General features: G+C 43.6%; 1 protein-coding gene across 1 annotated transcript; it reads left to right on the top strand.

Moving 5' to 3' along the window:
* Nucleotides 1-931: 931 nt before the first annotated feature.
* Nucleotides 932-22,683, top strand: ODAM (odontogenic, ameloblast associated). The gene is made up of 9 exons (XM_068271105.1): nt 932-1,037; nt 2,984-3,025; nt 3,116-3,151; nt 5,435-5,632; nt 6,506-6,553; nt 8,459-8,545; nt 10,424-10,570; nt 13,475-13,507; nt 21,888-22,683. Exons 1-8 carry the CDS (start codon nt 984-986, stop codon nt 13,502-13,504), a joined length of 642 nt encoding a protein of 213 aa, XP_068127206.1. The 5' UTR covers nt 932-983; the 3' UTR covers nt 13,505-13,507; nt 21,888-22,683.
* The last annotated feature ends 2,551 nt before the right edge of the window (nt 22,684-25,234 follow it).

Raw genomic sequence — 25,234 nt, 5'->3', positions numbered from 1 at the left:
TGGATGTAAGGTAATATTCTGTTTTTCCTTTTGATATGATTTAATTGTCTTTTCAAATGACCAACAAGCCACTTGAAGTACAAGTACTATGCAGCAATTCAGAAGCTGAAAGGATTCTGTTAAAATATGTCATGTTTCAATATCCAGTTTATGAAACCAACCCCCGAATGTGTACACTTGCGTTTAACCCCTCAGTCACGTGCACACTTATAGACAGACAGGAAGTGCGTCACATGACTTCACTGGTATGTGCATGCGTGGGTATCCACTCATACTGCTGGGCAACACACTGCAGCCTCTACGTTGATCAAAGCACTTCCGTCACATCACTTTGCACCATAGGTAGTGTGGCCTATCATAGAGATTAATGACCACCGCGCTAGTGTGTAAGCAGCCTAAAAAGTATTCCCGGGCAACAGTGCAAATGTATTGCATTACTGATTTTGCTGACATAAAAAGATAAGAATTCAGCAGATCGCTATTGTTTATAAACTGTGTTGCTCAAATATGCCTGGGTGTGATTTTCAGGCAGGTCAACCAAAGACATCAAAATATTTGACATTGTTAGGGCGTCAAATCCAAACACACAATGGGAAAAAAAATCTGGTGTTTTTTGGTGGGGCCTGGAAGGCAAGAACAGCAGCCACATGCAACAAAATGGCCCATCCCATGTCATTGTAAAACAATGATATTACAAAATGGGGAAAATGAAAATTGTTATCAATTGCAGAATATTTCCATATTTCAAACAAAATAAAAAAAAGTATTGTTTATGGTTAAATTAAGGTAGCCCTAAAATACAAAACTAGCTCTGTTTTGGAACTGTCCTAAATGTTGTGTAAAGCTTTCTGCTCTGCAGCATGTAGAACCAATAACCTTAGGCATGTGGATAATTGCAGTATTTATGCTATTATATCTAAAGCTAAGTTAGCTAAATAGCAGTGTGTAAAGTATAATATTCTCCTGTTTAGATTATCCTAAAAATGAAGGTTTTCCTGATCCTTGCTCACATTTTTGGCCCATCGCTTGCTCTGCCAGTAAGTTCATAATAACTTTTTGGTTCTGTTTGGTGTTAACTTGCAAACATCATTTCACCTATTTTCTTTTGTGTCCTCCTGAGATAAGCAGAAGCCTCTTTGTTGCTAATGTAAAGATTAGTGTGCAATCCTTATACTCCCCCCACCCTTAAGCAGGCCATACACTGGCTCGATTCGCGGCCGTTTCGACAGCAGATTCGATCCTGGGATCGAATCTGCTGCCAATCGTTTCACGGTAAACGCAGCCGCCGATCCGATTTCCTCCCGAAATCGGATCGGTCCGTCGATCGCGCCGTGCGGGAAATTACCCTCGATCGCCCGCGGGTAAAGTGCGCGTCGCTAGCGGCGGCCGATCCGATCAGGTATACATTACCTGAGGCTGGCTCCCGGGCGTCTTCTCCGCGCTGCACGGCTCTGTTCCGGCTCCATCCATCCTGGCGCTTCCTGTGTCACTGCAGTGACCAGGAAGTTCAAATAGAGGGCGCTCTATTTGAACTTCCTGGTCACGGAGTAACACAGGAAGCGCCGGGATGGAGCCGGAACAGAGCCGTGCAATGCGGAGAAGAGGACCCGGAGCCAGCATCAGGTAATGTATACGGGGGGGGGGGGGGACAGGCGGCAGGAGCAGCTCAGCAGATGGTGAATCGGTTTCAGGCTGAAATCGATTCACAATCTGTTTGCAGTAAAGGCAGCCATACGATCCCTCTCTGATCAGATTCGATCAGATAGGGATCTGTCAGCTGGTCGATCTAATGGCACATCGACCAGTGTATGGCCACCTTTACTTTCCCACATGGCATTTTCTGTATCCGTCAAATGAGGACATCTATTGATACAGAATTGAAGTTTTGAAACAGGATGATATTTATTGGCTGATTATTGGCTAATTGTAAAAGATTCAGAGAGGAGGCTTTCAATCTCATATGTCTCCTTCAGACTCAACATAAGAATACAGAGTCTCAAGAAATCCAGTTGGATTGAAAGCTTACTCTATGAATCTTTTAAAACTATCCAATGAATGGTATTAAAATCTCAAAATGTGCACCCTTAGTAAATTGAATAAAAGAGCTCTTCAGGTCAATGAAACAAAAACTCTTTGGGCCCTATGGGATTCACAGGATGATTCTCCTTGGTCCACCTAGTAGACAAATGGACGGCCCCAGTGGAAATTTCAAAGATGCTTTTGCTGGGGCTCCATTGTTAGATAAAAAAAGGAGACCAGCTTTGGCGGTCCCAGTGGGTGCAGGGCGACAGGAGTTGACGGAGAACGACAATACCAGCAGTACTTTGCATACTGCAGCGAGCGTCCAGTAAGTGGTTGGGAGCCTGCTGGCTCTCGAGGGGAATGTCAGGTGATTAAATCTCTCCCAGGGGAACAAGGCAGCAGTGCTGGATCAACAGGGATATGTGAGGGAGCAGGCTGGTGTTGTACTTTCTCTGGTTTAACTCGATGGACGTATGTCTTTTTTTCAACCCAAATAACTATGTAACTATGTAACTATGCTGTGGTGCTGATGTACAGCTACACAGTACAAATGCTCTGCTCCACATCGGTCGCCATGGAATGGGACAGAGAAGCATTACTAAGGTGAATAGCTAGTATTCGCCTGAGTTATGCACTTTTTGTTTGGACATTGCTCAGGTGAAGCAGGAAATTGAATTGGCTGGTAGATACTGAGCAACATAAGGTGATAAGATACTTACATGTTTTGAGCTTCTTATCACCTCGAATTGCATATGGCCATTTAGTTCAAATAAGCTGCACAGCTTTATCAAGACAAAATACATGTCTGATTGTAAAATACATGTAATTATTATTTATGCATATTTGCTCTGCGTTATGGCTTATATAAGTTTGGTATTCTATATTGCATGAGGACAATGATGCTTTTTGCTTATATTTCTATTTCCTTCAACAACTGTGCTGTTTTTTAACTCTCATTCAGCTGGTGGCACAACGGCTTCTGTCGGCAAGTAACAGCAATGAGGTATGACTGGTTTACTTACAAACTGAATGTTACTTGTAGTGTGATCTAATCTATTAGTGACTCAAATTTTGTATGTTTTTTTTTCTTTAGGTGCTGCTGGGACTAGTTAATGCAAACATTCCCCAGGTAACTTAAAACGGACCTTAACTCAGAATGTCCTCTCTGCTCTAAAAGATGCACAATAGCACAATAACCTTCTAACAAAAACATTTCTTTTTTACAGCTGATACAAATCCTAAAATAAATCTGCACTGTTTATACTTCCTGATTCATGGAAGCAGACATATTGTTTACAGCCTGTGCTTTCAAATGAGCTTATCTGCTGTGGCAGTCAGGTGACACCAGGGAGAGATCAAATTACAACTTGTGATTAGACACAGATAAGGGGCAATTAGACAGGCTAAACTCTCTAAATATATGCAGGGTGCATTTCTCTATGTTTTCCTTCTGTCCTGTGCAATAGTTCAGGGACACTTTAATTCCGGTACGAGAATACTGGCCGCAGTTAGAAATGGACGCGTGTGTTGCCGTAAATCTCATGTGTCACGGCAACGTTCATGGTTGATAGCCGGTTGATTGCCGTATAATGTACCGCGACCTCTCCCTTCCTATATAGCGGCTATGTGCGTACGTTTAGTGTAATATGGGCGTATGTTTAGTGTTTAGTGTAATATGGGGGGGGGGGGGAGCAGGGAGGGCAGCCCGACTTCACCCTCCCCCTCTCTCCCCGCGCCGCCCTCCATGCTCCCCTCTCGGACTCAGAGTAATGTGCACAGGGAAGTGATGTAAATCTCACCTCCAATTGCCGCTCACTCGCCGCCGGTCTTCTCCTCTCTGCATAGCCGCTGTACACACGCTGAAAAGCGTGTGTATATCGGCTATGCAGAGAGGAGAAGACCGTCGGCAATTGGAGGTGAGGTAGGTATTTACATCGCTTCCCTGTGTGCATTTACTCTGAGTCCGAGAGGGGAGCAAGGCGGCGAGGGGAGAGAAGGGGAGGGAGAGGTCGGGCTGCCCTCCCTGCGGCTCCCCCTCCATTACGAGGGGGCACCTACTTATCTACCTCACCTAAACTGAGGTCAGCTACCTAATCTAACCGAAACTGGGGGCAGCTACCGAATCATAGCCGTTACAAAAAACGATAAATTCAGGCACGGCGCCTGCGCGTCCATTTCTTCTTGCGGCTAAATAGCCGTTTCCGTTTAATTCAGGTTCAACAAAAAGAGTACAAACATATAACTACATGGATGAAATCTCTATATTATCTCCCATTGGCTGGGATCTCAGTTTACACTTTTTTGAGATACGCATTTTTCAATAGTAGCTTTTTGTGATACTTTGAGTGAAGCACAGAGGAATCACTACTGTATACATCATAAGTCAAGCCATGTTCAGACACACTTTGGCCTCAATTCACTAAGCTTTATGAAACACTTTTCCAAACTTTGATCATTTACCTCATGGGTAAAATCTCATTTTGAATTCACGAAGGTGTTATAGATTTATTGAACATTTTATCGATAAAACATTTGATAAATATATAACACCTTAGTGAATTCAAAATGAGAGTTTACCCATGAGGTAAATTATCAAATGTTCGGTAAAGTGTTTGATAAAGTTTAGTGAATGTGTATTTCAGCCAGTTGCTATTTTTCCCCTCTAGAGTAGGAGGTGCAGATCCACATATATAAACCTTTACTGATGGTTGTTAGACTATACTTTCTATACTTTCTACATCTGAGAACGTTTGAAAAACTGTCTTGATCAAAGGGCCACTAAGGTAGGGAAAACAGTGCAGAAATGTGCATTTTACAAATGACAAGTACAAATGTAATATAACCGTTCACGCTGCCTACTCTGCCTACGCTTTTATTCTGATTGCTTTGCACTCTGCTATGTTTATGTAAATGTTAGTGGCTAGATGGATGCAATATAGGCTCATGTAAATAGCTAATATGAATCCTGTAATTCTAGACCTCTGAACCACAGTGCGTATCTATGATGTGCAATACACGTATTTACATGTCCCTGATGAAATATAGCACTCTTCCTTGTACAATCCTGCCCACCAATCAGCAAATATCTTTTTTTCACATTACTCTACTGTCTTTATTTTACAAAGTGTTTGGACACTCAAAGTAACCAATCAGAATGATACTAAAATGATGGCCTAATATGCCAAGCCAATTGTTCCATCCCTGATGTAAAGTGAATCAGATAGAGATTCCTACACCACACTGCAAATACTGTCTCAATAGATTTCTTCAGAAATGTATCTAGAATTAATTGAGCAGCAAGCATTTACGGCTTGAACTGAATTCAAAATCAAACACTGATGGCATAATTATTTATGGTGGTGCATACAGTATATAGTATGAATCCTAACATAAAGTCATCTATCTCGTACAGGCAGGAGCTATAAATGTACTGCTACCAGGCATGTATAAACCACAGTTACAGCAAAAAATTGCAGGATTGCCACAACTTCCTTTTGGCGCACGCACTGGCTTGGCTGCACAGCTACCAAATCAGGTATCCCTACCAAACGTTGGCACACAGTCTGTACTGCTAGATCCCACTGCACAAAATCAGCAGCAACCAAACCAAGTAAGTATGCAGCTTATTACATGTACACAGTATCTATGGTCGTGTGTACATTAGGTCCATTCAGAATTTGACATAAATAAAGGTTTTGAGTTCTTGGCTGAACGGGCATTCTACAGGGCACCAGTAATTGGAGTAGAATGAATGAGGGCATGACTTATATTAATAAGGTTATTTAATACTTAAGTGCTGTGGGTTGTGGGGTGTTGGAGTATGGATGTTGCTAGTCAAGGTGAGGAAAATGGAACATGGTCAGATACTATGTCACCAGTAGTTTTAGGTAGCCATACACCATTCTTACCACACATCTTTTGTATGAGGGCCAACTGAGAATATTTTGATCAGACTGTTTAGGTAAGTGTGCAATGTATGGCCATGTTCAAAATTTTGAAAATAAACCACAGGGCCATTATTGCTAACATTTTATGAAATAGATGCAGATCTGTATTTATTATCATTACTGTACTATATTTAACTAATACATTATGTAGTACCATATAATAAATACAACGGGCTACAAGATATACATTTGCAAGTAATAACTGTGACACAGGTGGAGAAGAGAACCCTGCTTAATTGAGCTAAAAACAAAAACAGGTGAAGAAACATGCATTACAATAGCGAGGGAAATAGGGCTGCGTCCTCTTAGTGCTAAAAGTTTAGGATGAATAGGAAGGTAGGTGGGTACGTTTGAAGGTGTAGGTTTTGTGCGCTTTTCGAATGTGAGAAAGATAGGGGCAAATCTAATAGATAAAGGATGAAAGTTTAAAAGAGGGGGTGTAGTCCTAGAGATGTTTTTGTGCCATCTATGGGAAGAGGTTATAAATGTAGAACATTATCATATTTTCATGTGTTTCATTACTTTTGTATGTGCAGGTCATGTCTTATGTGGTGTCATATGGTATTCCTCAGAAACAAGGACAGGTATTAGAAATGTAACTGCTATTATTATGATTCTTGATCTGCTTTTGTGTGTCTGTATGTTTTGTGTCCAACCTTAGATTTAGACAGGTAATGAAATCAATTTGTGGCCAAACAGACTTTATTTCAGGATGGGTGCAAAACTACGCCTTAAATTTGCCATGGTAGGACTTAATTCTTACACAGCAGAGAGATATGGCAGTGCATCCAGAACCAGGCTGCATCCTGAACCAGACTTTCAGCAAGGTGTGCAGAGCATCTTAAAGGCATAAATGCACCCAACTGCACCCCTCTACTTAATGGCTAGCTGCTCCCAGGTCAAACTTTATTCTTGTGTAATCATGTATATTTTTCAGGTGAATTTTATTCTTGTACTTTTTTTGAAAAGAAAAAAAATTGTGAGATATTAGTAAGCCTTCTAATGGCAATGACTGAAGTCTTTATGTAAAAGGTCAAAAATGAAAGTCCTCTTGTAATTCAAAAAGATCTACAAATTGGCAGACAATGGATAGTGCAATCCTTGCTCTTATGACCAAAATAGCTACATAATTAATGGATGTAGCGCAATACAGAATATGAACTCTGTATCTCTGTTTTGATGTTTAGGCAGGTAGTGATAGGTAGGTAGTGACAGCAGAAAATCATTGGCAAGTAGCAACAGGGAGTGGTGATCAGCAAGTAGTAAAAGAATGGTAGTAATAGATAGGTAGTGACAGCAGATATGTACCTGTTGGTATTGTGAAGTATCCCTTACTGGCAAGCTCCCTGACAATCAGTGTGGTTGCCAAAAATTAAAATAGTCACCATTTCAAACCTTGCGTCCACATTATGACAACCCCCCCTTCCCCTTGCCAGAATAGTGACAGGAATGTGGCAGGGGAGTGATGTTACAATATGGGTGAAAAGGGGAGGAGACATACACTATATCCAGGTCAAGCTCAGTGACCAAGTTGATATCCACTACAATAATACAGAACATGGATAGCGCTGACTATACCTACAGTTAGTGTGCCACATAAGGGAGGGCAAGGTTTAGCATGTCAATTCAGTAAAGGGTTACTTTATATAACTAAACCCAATGCCAAATCATCATAATTGGGACAGTACTGCAGAAGCTTAGGACACTTCTTGTTTTATATCTGTGCTAACCACCCTGGCGTTCTGATTAAATCGCCAGGGTGGCTGCGGGAGGGTTTTTTTTAAATAAAAAAAAAACTATTTCATGCAGCCAACTGAAAGTTGGCTGCATGAAAGCCCACTAGAGGGCGCTCCGGAGGCGATCTTCCGATCGCCTCCGGCGCCCAGAATAAACAAGGAAGGCCGCAATGAGCGGCCTTCCTTGTTTTGCTTATATCGTCGCCATAGCGACGAGCGGAGTGACGTCATCGACGTCAGCCGACGTCCTGACGTCAGCCGCCTCCGATCCAGCCCTTAGCGCTGGCCGGAACTTTTTGTTCCGGCTACGCTGGGCTCAGGCGGCTGGGGGGACCCTCTTTCGCCGCTGCTCGCGGCGAATCGCCGCAGAGCGGCGGCGATCAGGCAGCACACGCGGCTGGCAAAGTGCCGGCTGCGTGTGCTGCTTTTTATTTCATTAAAATCGGCCCAGCAGGGCCTGAGCGGCAGCCGCTGGCGGTGTTGGACGAGCTGAGCTCGTCCAGACCGCTCAGCTGGTTAATAGGGCATTAAATGACTAATCTGTGATGTAACACCCACTCATCCAGTCTAGTAATACTGGAGGTGGCAGTATTTGAAAACTTACTGCATATGGCTCCATTTCAAAATACTATTAAAAAATGTAAACTTTAATTTGCAAACATTTATAACTGTTTATTTACCAGGTGAATGTGCTTTGCTATGCCCTTAAATTCTGCTTTAATGAAACCAATGTCCTTCCAACTGTTGTGACAGGTGCCAGTTTTTTCCATGTATCCAGCACAGCAGCAACCTGCTCCAACTTTGCCAAAACAGATTGGAAACCATCCTCCAATGGAACAGGTAGTTGCCAAACTAATCACATAAAATGTGTCCATTGAGGTTTACCTGAAACAAAATAGAGCCCAAGATTTATACTTACGTGGACTTACATGGGGCTTCCTTCAGCCCACTGTCCTCACGGGCCGCTTCATTGTCTCACAGTCAGCTCCAGTGAATTCCTCAGTTGCCCTCACTCCACTGCGCATTCTTGGCTGGGAGCATTCTGCACATGCACAGTTCACTAAGACTGTAACTGCACAGGCCTAGGAGTGTGCTCGGGTGACGTGACGCCTCTGTATTGCAACTGTACAGTGATCCTCAGCAAAAGTTTTACAACTTGCTTAGGAAATCCACTGATGTTTCTGGGGATATATGCAAATGTTCAATACTGATGGGTAGATATTATGTGTCCTTCAACCGCATTTCAAAAATACTACAAGGCCTTTTTTAACCCCTCCCCCCCCCTTCCCATTCCCACTACCTCCTAGCTATTTTGGCAATTATAGCTTGATAACTTGTATGGGGGCTCGGGTACCACCCAAGGTTCGAGGAAATTCTCAAGAGACAGCCAGAGGTGTTTTCACTCATCCCTAATACCTACTGTATATTTTACTGTGTACTTCATACAATGTACGTAACACAATATACTTGCCTGTTCAATGAATATGCATGTTCATGAAAAAATCATATGCATATTGTAGGGGTCAGATTATGTAGTCTCTTTATTATATCTTTTCCACAAAGATATTGTTATTGGTATGTTGGAAACCAAAACCTATGCAGAACTTCTGTGTTGTATATTGATTCCAACAAGAAGGAAGTCTCAGTATAGCCCCATACACACGCTTGATTAAAGTCAGCTGAGGGGGCAATAATGATAACGATCTCCTGAACAGTAGCCCTTGATGGGTGACCCACAAACTATCCACCCCACACATCAACTCACCTCAGCAACTTCCGATTCTTTTGTTCACGCCACTTCCCCACCTGCTGCTTGACGTCACGAATGCAATGCAATGTGGTCCCTCCATCTCCATCCCCCCTTGCAGGGGCAAACCCAGGATTTTCAGGGGCGGGGATTCCTGAAATGTCTCCCTCAGCCACGCACAATATAATATAATAATATAGTAGGATGTCATGCTGGGTACACATAATGCATTTTTTCCATCCGACTGACAGGATCTGACAATTATTTGCTAAATGTCCGATCTGCTCCCGATCGACAATGGGATTGATCAGGAGAAGTTTGGATACAGATAATAATGAGGACAGCCGACATTGCTAATGAAGAGGAAAATGAAGCATGCACACAGCAGGGCACAAGGCTGTGCTCATACCTGACTCTGTTAAGTTCCCCAGAGCTGCTCTATGCTTTGTACACACACTGCTGCTCCATGCTGCGTACACACGTTGCTGCTCCATCCAAAGTCAACTGTAGCTGGGAAAGAAAGGGTGCAGTGCTGTGAGCCGTAGGATACCTGCCGATATTCTGGTGTCTCAACTTGTGCCTGTCCCCAGACACTGCACTGGCCCTGGTCTGAGGGGGGATTCTGGGCAGCTGTAATCCCCCCCTGCGTTTGCCTATGCCTTGCATAGCATCAGAACGCATTCCTCAGCTATACAACTGACTTTGCATCTGTACAGCCTGGCCTAGCGATGTCACCCAAGGGGATTGGTCACAGTTTTGTACACACCTTATGAGGGGAAGCAATTGTATATAGTAAGTTTGTCACCTCCAGTTTAATTTTGTTTAAATGTATTTATATGTAAAGGCTGATATAATAAGAAAAACTATGATCTCTATGATAATTAGCATATGTCCATTCTGGCACTGTTCACAAGTGCAGAAAATCATATTGTGTTCAGTTACTTATTGTTCTGTACTTGTCTCATTCACAGACTTTTGGATGTCTTGTTCCCCAAATGAATGGAGAAATAGTGATGGCTTCAGGTGGTCTTCAACTCCCAACAAAAAGCCCAGATGCTATAACCTTTGATGAAGGCCCTACTACTGCACCAAATAACATGGAATATATGGAGAAAAAGGTAAAAGATTCTGTGGAAAATGTCACTCCATGCCCCATTGCTAAAGTGTAAGTGTAGTATTTGGCTGTCTGCTTCCCTACATCCGGTAATTGGTGAATATCTGTTAATATTAATAATAAAGATCAAAGATTTTGTGATACTATACATAATGGTTTTAGAGCCTGGGCTTGGATGCATAAATCCATTGTAAACTCCTGCAATGTGAGTGCCCTCATCCTCACTGTAGTAGCACACAGCGAAACACTACAGATTCATGCTAAAGTAGTTTTTCACTTACCATTCAGCATAATGCCTAGGTTTTGGGATGCTTCAAAACTGGCACCACTCATATATCATCAAAAGTAAAAGAATCATCAACCACTGCCCATGATTTAAGTGGTCAGTGGTGAAAATTGTTTTGGAGCCACTCAAGACCCCTTTCTCAAAGTAATAGTAACACCAGGTGATAGTAACACCCCACGTTCAAGTAATGTGCATAGCAAAGTTGACAACAATAAAATGTCACATTTTACTGCTGAAAACTGTGCTATGCACATTGCTTGAAATTGTAGTGCTTTTCAGAACTAGGGTGTTGCTGTCATCTGGAATAACTATTGCCTTGAGAAAAGGGCCCTGGGTGACTCTGAAACGTTGGAAATAAACTACCTCTTACTGCTTAAACCAATAGGAGTACTTGCTGATTCTGTTACCTTTGACACTACAGATTATTCCCTTCCAGCTGTCCACTGACATTGCCTGTGTGACCAGTTAATTCTTTCTTGCAGCCTTTTGCTTTGTAAGTAGACCTATGTGGAGTGGACACTGTTGGTGAGCCATATGAGGTGAATACCACAAGGAGTTTATGTAGTCACAACCAGAGGAGATCTAAGGTGTGGCTACAAAGGATGTTACTCAAAATACGTAATTTGGACACAGCCATAGCTATGGCAGCACGGATTGAGTAATTTAAGCACCAGAGACAAAGGAGTTGGCTATTATATAGCTGACCTCCGGCTAATGACGGAGGCAGCACCAGTGATCAGGATGTGGCAACACACAGAGTATGGCTAACAAGTAGCCAAACTCTGTATAGTGGTGGGAGTCAGTAAGCTCAGTTTTTATGTAACTGAACTGGAGAATAGTAAGCAGCGCACAGAGTTCAGCTATCATGTAACCAAACTTTGTACCCTGGTGGAGGCGTTGTAGGGGGTGAGTAATCAGGCACCCTGGATTCGGCAATTAATTAGCCCCACATTGGCTGAGCAATGCACACTCTATTGATTAGGGTTAGAAGTAGGAAGGGTGGAGGTTAGTATTAGGTGTAGGTAGGGGAGGGTGAGAGTGATGTATAGGTTAAAGACAGAGGCGGGACAAGGTCCTCCAGCACCCAAGGCTGAGACACCAAAGTGCGCCCCTCCATCCCTGCCACCCCAGCCGTCACACACTGATTGCTATTAGACTAAGAGGTGCCACAGGGCCCACAACCTCCCCACCACATTAATATCTAGTTATCTGGCTTGCAGTCACTGCTATGTATCCCCTTTTCTTATTTCTTTCTGCTTCAAACACAATTAGGAATGACAGCTGAATGAATTGTGCGCCCCCTCCTACACTGCGCCCTGAGGCTGGAGCCTCTCCAGCCTATGCCTCGGCCCGGCCCTGGTTAAAGAAGCTGATAGTAGATTACTGGTAACATTGCTGATATTTTAAGTATCATCATCATCCAGCACCCCAATTACTAGGCGCTTCTTTTAAACGTATGCTTCTAATCCACTGCCTTGAAAAGCAGTTGTGAGGGGCAGACACCATAACAAAGTCCCTGTAAAAAAACAATATTTAGACAACAGTTTCAGGATCCAATGAAAACAATTACATGTCACATGAGGCCATTGGATTTCAAGAGGACCAAATTGAAAGATGTATTGAATTTATGATGTACTGAAATTACTGAAAAAAAATGTAACCAATCGTTTACAGAATGTTAAAGTGGAGCTTCTGGTTATTTACAAAGTTGCCACTTTACAAACTATTAACTTTTAATACAAACTAATACATTTTCCACATTCAGGGATAAGAAGCCTGTTCACTTCAAAGGAGAGTAGCAGCTGCTTGCCAATGTCTCATCTATTTAGTGAATACGCTGCATTGTGTGTCAGAGCAGCCAGTAATTTATAACCACACCAATAAGAGATAAAATATAATGTCTCAGGGATGTCCTGTCCTTTGGGGAAAAAAAGTCAGCATTGAATCAGAATCTCATGGTAGGTTGACAAACCTGATAATCAAATTTCTGTTTGATCAAACTTAACAGAATGCACACATATGCTTACTTTCACTGCACTTTTCTCTGGTACTTCCCTCACAACAGCATTGACTGTATTATCGATGGTCATCAATATTTTTACCAAGCAAGTCGATTTGAAAAATTATTGAACCTAAGTTGATTATGTCCGAGCAGCAAAATTAACAAATATATAAAACGAGCTCACCCCTAAGGGTGATGCAATCACTTTAGTGGGTTACTTTTCCCATCATGCAGTGCGGCAGGCTGGAACGCATGACATCACCGTGGCTACGTCGAGCTGAAGGTACTTCAGCACAGGGACAGCCAAGAGGCTTGCATATAGAATAGGAGCTAGGTAGTAGTACCCCATAGGTAAATAAGTAAATAGCAGCACCCATTACGTAATTAAATCTGCGCTGCCTCCCCGTTCGCCCCCCAAAAAAGCCCAAACCATTTGTGGATGTTGTGTTGTATATTTGTTTAATTTATGGGCACACAGGTGCTCAGTTTCCTCTAAGACTGACATATCATAGATAAAGGTGGAGGTAAATGGACTGGTTACTTTAAAACATTTTTATGAAACATCAAATATTTTACTGTCTCTGATCGAATATTTAATATTCTATTTTTGTTTTTTTTAGGATACCCCTTATGCCATGAAGTCTCCCTAAGAAGTAAGTTGTTCCATATGTTTATTTTGTATTTTTATCATTCATAATGCAAACAGCCATAACTGCATTTAGTGTTAGTCCCTTTTGAATAGTTTTTCTCAGAAGCCTGCATTGAATAATAAATATGATTATTGCCTCTTCTGGTAAAATAATTCAAGGGGAAAATCGAACGTTTTTATTGTACCGTGTATGGGCACCATAAGACTTTCTTCTGCTGAGCCCTGGCTGCTGCTATCGTACCCACCACTGCCCTCGTACTCCCGCAGATGGGGATTTTGCAGTTGGGTCATCATGCCTGATGTATCCAACCTGATTGCTAATAACACTGTGCTCACTGTAATATGGCAGAATTTGCAGACAGCATGCTTATTGTGCTTGTGTATGAAAAAGTCCTATGTTGGTGTGGCTAGGTACTGGGTGCAAGGCTATTTTGCAAAAAGGTTTCTCATGGCACCAAAATGGAACCTGAAACTAAAACTCAGACACATACAACTTCTGAGTAGCAAGTTCCAGGTTGGAAATGAAATGACTGAATGTTCTGCTCAGAAACTCAAAAATCAGAAATCCACATAATAATTTTCAGTTTTCCATAATTTTCAAGAAAATGACACATTTTCAAGGAATTTCTAATTTTTCTGAAAATGTCTCTTGCATTTTTGTTTGTCTTAATATTTCTGAGAAATACAATGGATTTCTGCAAATTTGGATACAAAAATAACTCCCCTACTGTCAGTAAGCCAGTAATTCAGTAAGGAGTTCATTGGGCAAGACTCCCTAACACTGCTACTGCCTACTGAGTGCGCTCTAGTGGCTGCCTCGCAAGCGCTTTGAGTCCGACAGGAGAAAGGCGCTGCACAAATACTGCCATTATTATAATTATTATTTGACAATCAGTGAAAAATATTTGCCAGTTCTTTCTCATTCAGTGTCAGAGCTTTTCTTCTGATATAACAGTTAATTGTCCTTTTGAATTTTATTGCAGTGACTATCTATATTAATTTACTATTTAATAAAAATGGAACTCTGGGAATTTCCATCACGTCTCCCACCGTTTCAACACCTGTTTAAAGGATACTGCAGCCGAAAGGCTGCTGAGAGATAAAACCTGCAATGTGTAGAGAAAGAAAAGTACATACTCACCGCTCCCTGCCGTCGGGTCCCGCTCGTCAGCCACAGGTCCCGGTACTGGACGACTCTCCTGACCCCTGACCCGGACATACTGCGCCGCGCATGCGAAGTATGTCCTGTAATCTTCGCTTCTGGCGTCGCATCATGACGCCAGAAGTACGGACACTCCCCCGCCTCCTGCGTGTGCGCTCCAGCGGCTCCACTTTAAAGCTTTATAGTGGAGCGTCCGTACTTCTGGCGTCATGATGCGACGCCTGAAGCGAAGATTACAGGACATACTGCGACTGGGAGTACTGGGAGCTATGGCTGACGAGCGGGACCCGATGGCAGGGAGCGAGGGGAGCGGTGAGTATGTACTTTTCTTTCCCTACACATTGCAGGTTTTATCTCTCAGCAGCCTTTCGGCTGCAGTATCTTTTAAAAATATATTTTAAAAAAAGCTAAATTACTTTCTAGGATGATGGCATCTGTAGTCATATGACTGAAAATGAAGTATCCTATTCAACCCTGACTGCAATGCAGTGTCTCTCATCCTCTTCAAGTCTCACAGTTGCGGTCACACGACCCTATTACTGAGCTGAGATGGAAGGGAAAGAATACAGCAGATAGAACAAGGATGACAGGGGCGTAGCAACAGGGGTTGCAGGGGTTGCGACCGCATCGGGCCCTTGAGCTAGAGGGGCCCCAAAAGGCCCTCCCTCAACTGCAGTATTAGCTCTCTATTGGTCCTGTGCTCATAATAATCACTTCTATAGATACTTTGAATAGTGGTAATCATTAACAAACTGTTCCCCATCCCCTTCTCGCACCTCTGACACTGTAGTTGCCATTGGCAGGGTTTGGTACACCGTATCAATTGTATAGAGTGCTTGGGGGGGCCCATTGAAAAACTTGCATCGGGGCCCACAGCTCCTTAGCTACGCCACTGAAGGGTGATACATTATAGTCTTGTAATGCAAGAGAAAGAGTGTGGTGTCATTTAACTGCAATCTCAGCTATTCTAAATATATATTTAGCAATGTCTTATTGAGGTGATTAGATTCTGACAAATTCTAGTAAGTTCATGCAGGTCTGCTTTAAATTTGATTTCATATTCAGAAAGGATGAGCAGACTGATGTGACAAACATGATTCTGGATGTGTGCCCTGCTTTCTGGGCATAAAAAATGTTTTGCATATTTGAAATGGTGCATCATGGGAAACCACAGTTCCCTTAGCGCTAAAATTATCGCAAATACTTTCTGTTTGGAGATGGCAAAATTATATTCAATGTTGCTTTCAAGTAAGAGGGCTTTTCCGGTCTCTTTTAGCCCCTTACACTTTCCTAGTGGGTCTGGGACTGGGTCACAATGAGCTTACTGGATATTCTTGTTTTACTGGTCCAAGCCCTATCCCATAGAGCCAAGTCAGCCCATGCCATGCATTGATAAGGACCAGCAATTCTGAAACAGGCTGTATGTATGTTGATGTATATGGCTCTGTCAAATGTATAAGCTATATGCTTTCAGGGGCATAAAGAGATCATTTGCATATTCAGGAGTAATGCATCATGGGATACCACAGTCGCTCACTTAAAGAGAATCTGTATTGTTAAAATCGCACAAAAGTAAACATACCAGTGTGTTAGGGGACATCTCCTATTACCCTCTGTCACAATTTCGCCGCTCCCCGCCGCATTAAAAGCAGTCAAAAACAGTTTTTAAAAGTTTGTTTATAAACAAACAAAATGGCCACCAAAACAGAAAGTAGATTGATGTACAGTATGTCCACACATAGAAAATACATCCATACACAAGCAGGCTGTATACAGCTTTCCTTTTGAATCTCAAAAGATCATTTGTGTGTTTACCTTCTGTCCCCTTCTTCTCTCATGCACTGAACATTACAGGCTTCCTGCAGACAGCTCTGCCTGTGTTTGTAATTCCTCAGTATGTGTCAGCCAGCTACTTTCACAGCCTAACAGAGGAGGATTTTATCCAGCTCTCTTCTATCACTGATAAGATAGCAGAGAAGCTGCTGGCTTATGTAAATAAAACACACACTGGAGTGTGCATAGAGGAACAGACCAGCAGGGAAGAGTTGGCAGCCTTCCAGACACAGGCCGACAAGTCTGACAGGGGAAAGATACATTGATTTATTACAGAGACCGTGATAGTGCAAAGTGCTGCAGTGAGCCAGAACAGATTAGAATAGGTTTAGGAACTTGTAGGATGGTAGAAAAAACGTTGTAATTTTTGTTACAGAGTCACTTTAACCACTTGCTGACCGCACGCTTATACCGTGCGTCGGCAAAGTGGCAGCTGCAGGACCAGCGACGCAGTACTGCGTCGCCAGCTGCAGGCTGATTAATCAGGAAGCAGCCGCTCGCGCGAGCGGCTGCTTCCTGTCAATTCACGGCGGGGGGCTCCGTGAATAGCCTGCGGGGCTAAATGTAAACACAAGCGGAAATAATCCGCTTTGTTTACATTGTACGGCGCTGCTGCGCAGCAGCGCCGTAAGGCAGATCGGCGATCCCCGGCCAATCAGCGGCCGGGGATCGCCGCCATGTGACAGGGGACGTCCTGTCACTGGCTGCACAGGACGGATAGCGTCCTGTGCAGCCCGGATCACCGGGGAGGGGACAGGTAGGAGAGGGAGGGGGGAATTTTGCCGCGGAGGGGGGCTTTGAGGTGCCCCCCCCCGCTAAATGCCTGCATGCAGGAGCGATCAGACCCCCCCTGCACATCATCCCCATAGGGGGAAAAAAGGGGGGCGATCTGATCGCTCTGTGTGCCCTCTGATCTGTGCTGGGGGCTGCAGAGCCCACCCAGCACAGATCCCATTAAACAGCGCTGGTCCTTAAGGGGGGGTAAAGGGTGGGTCCTCAAGTGGTTAAAGCTGAATTATCGCAAATACCTTCTGTTTTAAGAAGGCAATATTATACTCCGACAGATGTGGAAATTTTTGATTCATGAACAGGGTGGTAAATGTAGTGTTTTCCAAGTAAAGTTGAGGTTTGTAAGCATGTATAGCGCAAGTCATTTGCATGCTGATACAACTCAATCTGCACAATTCATGTTTTATTAGAGTGAACCTAACATTAAAACTGACCGTTTTAATATGCATACTACCATGGGCGTCCGCAGAAAATTTTCCAGGGGGGGGGCAAAAAGTGTGGAGCAAATTTGGGCTGCTGTTACGCGCGCCAAAAAATGGAGCTACGCGCGCCGCGCCGAAAAATGGGTGTGGTCATGAACCAGAATGTGGGTGTGGTCGTGGGTGGAGACAAGTTTACATGAACTAAGCAATGGTGGGACATTAGATTAGGACAGTGGTGGCGGAGGTCGAGTGTCCAAACTGCAAAGTCACTTTACTATCACAAAATGCCAACAGCAATTTAAACTAAATACAAACGTTTTAACTCATACATGAACATTATGGAAAATTAAGTTGAAAATAAACTGTGAAGATAAACAATTTCATCCATCGTGCTCCTGAAAAAAATTATTCATTTTTTTTAGAACCTCCCAGTTTCATTTTCTGTTTTAAAAAGCGGAAAAAGTAGGTTTAATGCTATTGTCTCATATGATGATGATTCAGCTTTTTCCATAGTCTCGCAGTTAGCAATCATGTGACCCCCAACAAGACAAATTCAGCAATCATGAGCCCCCCCCCATCAAGACAAATTCAGCAATCATGAGGCCCCCAACATGACCAACTCAGCAATCATGAGGCCCCCAACAAGACAAATTCAGCAATCATGAGGCCCCCAACAAGACAAATTCAGCAATCATGAGGCCCCCAACAAGACAAATTCAGCAATCTTGAGGCCCCCAACAAATCATGAGGCCCCCAACAAGACAAAGTCAGTAACCATGAGGCCCGCAACAAGACAAATTCAGCAGTCATGAGGCACATAAATAGACAGCTTTTCACATAAATAGGCAGAATGCCCCCTTAATATGTAGACACCTCTCACCTGGCAGCAGTTCCCCAAAATACACTCAATCTGACAGCAGTGGTTCCCCAAAAATAGGTAGCCCCAGGTCTATAGGTGTCCCCAGAATAGGTGGCCAGCGGTATAGATGTCCCCAGAACTGGTAGCCAGGGGTAGAGATGTCCCCAGAACAGGTAGCCAGGGGTATATGTGCCCAGTATATGTAGGCAGGGGTATATGTCCCAGTATATGTAGGCAGGGGGTATATGTCCCAGTATATGTAGCCAGGGGTATATGTCCCAGTATATGTAGGCAGGGGTATATGTCCCCAGAAAAAGTAGCCAGGGGTATATGTCCCAGTATATGTAGGCAGGGGTATATGTCCCAGTATATGTAGGCAGGGGATATGTCCCAGTATATGTAGCCAGGGGGATATGTCCCAGTATATGTAGGCAGGGGGTATATGTCCCAGTATATGTAGGCAGGGGGTATATGTCCCAGTATATGTAGGCAGGGGGTATATGTCCCAGTATATGTAGCCAGGGGGATATGTCCCAGTATATGTAGGCAGGGGTATATGTCCCCAGAAAAAGTAGCCAGGGGTATATGTCCCAGTATATGTAGGCAGGGGTATATGTCCCAGTATATGTAGGCAGGGGTATATGTCCCAGTATATGTAGGCAGGGGGTATATGTCCCAGTATATGTAGCCAGGGGGATATGTCCCAGTATATGTAGCCAGGGGGATATGTCCCAGTATATGTAGGCAGGGGTATATGTCCCAGTATATATAGGCAGGGGGTATATGTCCCAGTATATGTAGGCAGGGGTATATGTAGGCAGGGGGTATATGTCCCAGTATATGTAGGCAGGGGTATATGTCCCAGTATATGTAGGCAGGGGTATATGTCCCAGTATATGTAGGCAGGGGTATATGTCCCAGTATATGTAGGCAGGTGTAAATGTCCCAGTATATGTAGGCAGGGGTATATGTCCCAGTATATGTAGGCAGGGGTATATGTCCCAGTATATGTAGGCAGGGGGTATATGTCCCAGTATATGTAGGCAGGGGTATATGTCCCAGTATATGTAGGCAGGGGTATATGTCCCAGTATATGTAGGCAGGGGTATATGTCCCAGTATATGTAGGCAGGGGTATATGTCCCAGTATATGTAGGCAGGTGTATATGTCCCAGTATATGTAGGCAGGGGTATATGTCCCAGTATATGTAGGCAGGGGTATATGTCCCAGTATATGTTGGCAGGGGTATATGTCCCAGTATATGTAGGCAGGGGTATATGTCCCAGTATATGTAGGCAGGGGTATATGTCCCAGTATATGTAGGCAGGTGTATATGTCCCAGTATATGTAGGCAGGGGGTATATGTCCCAGTATATGTAGGCAGGGGTATATGTCCCAGTATATGTAGGCAGGGGTATATGTCCCAGTATATGTAGCCAGGGGGATATGTCCCCAGAAAAAGTGGCCATGTGTGCAGGAGGAGGGGAGCAGCGGAGAGAAGAGGGAGAGCTATGGGCACTCACCTTAGGGGGCTCTCCCTCCCTCTCTCGCTCTCCCCTCCGGAGTCCGGAATGAAGTGTGCAGCGGCTGGCAGCGGGCGGAACTTACCTCCTCTCGTCGCATGCGCCGGATGGATTAGCCGCTACTCTGGCCTGATCCAGACCAGAGTGCGGCACCAGAACTTCCGGCGCAGGAGCGAGAGGAGGTAAGTTCCGCCCGCTGCCAGCCACTGCACACTTCATACCGGAGGGGACAGCGAGGGAGAGAGAGCCCCCTAAGGTGAGGGAAGGGGGGGGAGACGTCCGCCCTTCCCCACTGTGCCCATAGCTCTCTCTCTTCTCTGCGCTGTTCCCCTCCTGCTGGCTGCACGGGCACCCGGCCAGGGGGGGGGCAGCGGGCGGCCAGGCTCGGGCAGATGCCCGGTTTTGCCATATGTGCGGACGCCCATGCATACTACCTATGCCACACTACAACACACAGAAAAATTACAATGACAGTGAATAAAAAATAAAAGTGAACAGAGAAATTCCATTGTCAAAAGGGAGGTTTGTAAATTATGTGTGCTTTATTGGGGGCAGCAAGCATTTACTTCCGTACGTAGTCCCCGCCTATATGAGGGCATCCCTCTTCCAGCTGTCAATGCCGCAGACTCGGAGGTTTGAGGTGGTCAGGTCACGATATTGAGTTTGTTACCAGACACTAGTGCAGGTATAGCATCTCCAGCCACCGTAATGCATGCTGGGATATGTAGTCATTCATGTGTTTACATCTCCCGGCCAGCAGTACTCATGCTTCAACTGCTGCCTGACCCATTCTAGGCTGTAGGCTTTTTTTGTGTTACAAATGTTGATGTGTGCACCTAGCTTTAGTAAATCAGTTTCTGTATGTTACTAGAAGCAGTAGAGTGTTGTACCGTGCTAGCCATCAGTAAAAGCAAGGAATTTTGAATCAGGATGATACAATTTATTGGCTAAATTAGAGATGAATAAACAGTAAGCTTTCGGCTTATAAAAAGCTTTCGTCGGACTTAGTTCCTGACAAAATCTGAAAAACACAGCTTATATATACTGACATACAGAGGAGAAACATTCTTTAGCAAACATAAATAAATGTAATTAGATGCCTTAATTGTTACTTCAGGAGGCTTTCCCACAACCATTGCCATCTATTACTTTATTGAAGAAGATGCACACAAGTGCATTATCATGGCACAGTTACTTGGATGCATATCTTAAAAGTAACGGCGCACATGCACATTTAACATACAGTTAAAGGGAAGGTTCAAGCAAAATAAAAATTGTGTTTCACTTACCTGGGGCTTCTGCCAGCCCCATGCAGCCATCCTGTGCCCTCGTAGTCTCTCACTGCTGCTCCAGTCCCCCGCTGGCAGCTTTCTGACCTCGGAGGGTCGGCGGGACGCATTGCGTACATTTTTACGCATTCCCGCTAGTGCAGGAACACTAACACATACATTTTTACGCATTACTGGTTTAATGCGTAAATTTTTACGCATTAAACCAGTAATGCGTAAAAATGTGTGTGTTAATGTTCCTGCATTAGCGGGAATGCATAAAAATGTACGCAATGCGTGCTGCCGACCTCCGAGGTCAGAAAGCTGCCAGCGGGGGACTGGAGCAGCAGTGAGAGACTACGAGGGCACAGGATGGCTGCATGGGGCTGGTAGAAGCCCCAGGTAAGTAAAACACATTTTTTTATTTTGCTTGGACATTCCCTTTAATGTTTTCATTTTGTACTAGAACAATAAGAATCCTTTTATTGTTGTCAGTAAACTAGTAACATGTTTTTATTTGTATTACAGGAGAGAAGATATAGTGTTAGCCGATGCGCTTTTGAAAATAACTCATCTGTTTGAGTGATATTGTAAATATATTGTAACGCTCAATGCTTTGATGTTCATTTAATTAAGTATAATTTAAAGTGTAAGTCCAATTCCGCAAAAAAAAAAATCCTTACCACATCAATTACAGATATACATGTCAAAGACTTCAGTAAGATTAGGTCTCCGTTACACGGGAGGCAAGCTGCACTGGCTAGGTGCTTGTAAGAACTCAGCACGGGCGGTGGAGAGGCTCCCTCCCCCAATTGAGTCACATCTGAGCCAAGCTCAGACACAACATGCCATGTTTTCTTGTTGCCATGTTGATCCAACTGTTTTTCAAACATTGACACCAGTGGGGTCACAAACACTCCTATTTAGTGGCATTGTTTTGCAACTGGAAGGGACCTACGCCTAGCAACTACGTGGCTAAACCATGTTTAGAAGGTGGCCATGCACCTATAGATGACCAGCAGATTGGCCATCAGATAGATCCCTCTCTGATCAGAGAGATCAGAGAGAGATCTATTGGCTGCCCACACACTGCACACAAAATCCATTCAAAATCTATGGAGCCACCATCTGCCTCGCCACCTAGGTCTCCACCCATCTGTGCTCCCCCTGGTTAGCAGCACAGCTCTCACCTGGCATGTGTCCTCTAGGGTGCTTTACTTTATGCCACCTCTTCCATGTCCATGTCCTCTTCCATGTCCTCTTCTCTTCCTTCTCATGTGACACATGCTGAAGTTCAAACACTAGAGCTCCGACGTGTATGCTGCAGGGCCTCTTGTGCTTGAACTTTGGCTTGTGTCACATGACCAGGAAAAGAAGAGGACATGGAAAGGAGGAGTCCTGTGGCATGAAGTAAACCACCAGACAAGGGAGGACACGCGCCAGCGGGACAGATGAGAGTACTGCTGTTACTCTGCATCAGTTGCGAAAAATCAAACGCTGCTAGCAACATGCTCTTATTCCGATAAACTAGAGTACAGCCAGCTTAAAACACCATTTTATTGTACCCTGAAGTTAGTAGTACAAGCCATCATAGTAACTTCCTGTAAAGAAAGCTAAGCCGGAATCATCAGTTTCAGGGTTGTGAAGAGAAGAATACAGCAACTTCAGCTTCTTTTTAGAAATGTTACCTCTACTAATCATTTAAAACATAGACTTATTGGGCTTGATTCACTAAGACAAATAGCATGTCTTATCAGAGATAACATGCCTTATCAAAGTTATCACACCTTATCAGAGTAGCATAGTGAACTTATGCCTGCTAATTGGCAATGATGAGAGCTCCACTCGTCCTGCCCTGAGCCCCTGCAGGTTTGTAGTGCTCCCTATACTACTCTGATAAGGCATGTTAACTTTGATAAGGCGTGTTAACTTTGATAAGGCATGCTATTTGTCTTAGTGAATCAAGCCCATTCTCCACAACTGCGCAAGTTTTAAAGCAGTGCATCAATGGGGATAGAAATGCATATTCTGAGAAACCTCCTCTATAAAATACTGAACTGCTGCCATAGTTTCAAGTTTCTAATCTACCAAAATGTTTGAAGTAATAGCAGACTTAAATGGAAATCTAAAGCTGGACATACAGTGTACAACTTTTCTGCCCAATTAGACATTCGATTAGACAAAGTCAATTGTACATTGAAGTGGATTCAAACCAGTTGTGATTGATATTAAGGGATAAAATCGAACTAAAGACTGATCCGCAATGTTGCTCTTTGGTTGATCATAAAAAAAATTGATCATTATAGTGATCATGATATCGAATGAAAACAAAATCTGAAAAGTGTATGGACAGCTTAATTTTTAATAAGTGGAAAACAGAAAATCTGGACTGTGTTTGTCAAAATCTTTAGAATAAACTAAGAGTTTCATTTTAAAGGGTTTCCATAAACCTCCTTTTTTCTTTATTATTTTAACCTCAAACTCTGTGCAACTGCGATTGTACAAATCTTACCTCCTACATGTAATATAACAGTGGACAGACTGAATATACGTTGGCTACATTGTTTAGGCACACCTTCATACTATGAAAATGTGTAAAGATTAAATTAGATTGTACAGTCAAAATCACATGGTGTACTATGAACAGCCGGTGAATGGTATTCGTGGTCAGGGTGATACAAGAATAGATACTTGGGGCCATATGCAATTCACTTTTTCACCTGAGTTTTCTCCTAGGTGAAATTTTTAAACTTGTCAATAAAATGACTTTTAAGCCACCAGCAAGCAAGAGAATACTCAAATTATTTTGATAGTACTTTTTAACCTACGTTTTGGTACTTTTTGGGTTGAAAAGTGCTTGGAAGTTATTTTAAATTGAAGATGAAAACGTATCTCCTAGGAGAAAACTCAGGTGAAAAAGTGAATTGCATATGGGCCTTAGAATCTAACAAGGAGTTTGTATGTTCTCCTTGTGTTCTCCTTGTGTCTGTGTGGGTTTCCTCTGGGCACTCCGGTTTCCTCCCACATAATAAAATAGGCTTCCCCTAAATTGTCCCTAGACTATGATACATATACGATACATACATAAACATGACTATGGAAGGGATTAGATTGTGAGCCCCTCTGAGGGGCAGTTAAGTGACAAGACAATATACTTTGTACATTGCTGCGGAAGATGTTGGTGCTATATAAATACTAAATAATAATAGTTACCGCAGTAAGGAGAAGGCTCTGGATGGTGCACGTCCACCCTTCCTGCGCTGCATTGGGACCCTTAGACAATCTTTGATATTAATGTTGAAGATTTCTTGGGGCCATGCTCCCCTTTATGTATGAGTGCAGCCACACTGCGCAGGTGCATGGTGAGACCTGTGCACTAGCTAGGAGGCACTCATTCATTGCTTTTTTCTCTGTGCACAAGTGGCTCCTTGCTACTGCACAGGTGCAAAACGACTAACCATGAAACCACAGTGCAGCCACTGCAGATGAAAAGGGTCCTGGCCAGCAGTAGGGGGTTGTGAAGGATCAGGCAACCCTCCATAGGTTTCTCTCTACTGTTGTAAGTACCTAACTGATTACATGTTTACTTTATGTTTAGATGAGACAGTGGAAGCCCCTGTGTTAATTTTCCTCCAAGTGATAACCCTTCTGGGAGTAAATTTGTTATTAATCAGGGTTAGTTGGCAAGTATCTAGCTGCCTAACAACAAGGCACTAGTGTTGGGCGAACACCTGGATGTTCGGGTTCGGGAACGTTCGCCGAACATGGCCGCGATGTTCGGCATGTTCGGGCCGAACCCCGAACTCCCCGAACATCCCGCTTTTGGGGGCCCTATGGGGTCGCAGGCATAAGGGGGGAGCATGCCCCGATTGCGG

The sequence above is a fragment of the Hyperolius riggenbachi genome, chromosome 1 (genome assembly GCF_040937935.1).
Source record: "Hyperolius riggenbachi isolate aHypRig1 chromosome 1, aHypRig1.pri, whole genome shotgun sequence".
Taxonomy (NCBI): domain Eukaryota; kingdom Metazoa; phylum Chordata; class Amphibia; order Anura; family Hyperoliidae; genus Hyperolius; species Hyperolius riggenbachi.
The sequence above is the reverse complement of the archived record's forward strand: the minus strand, read 5'-3'. Positions and strand labels throughout refer to the sequence as shown.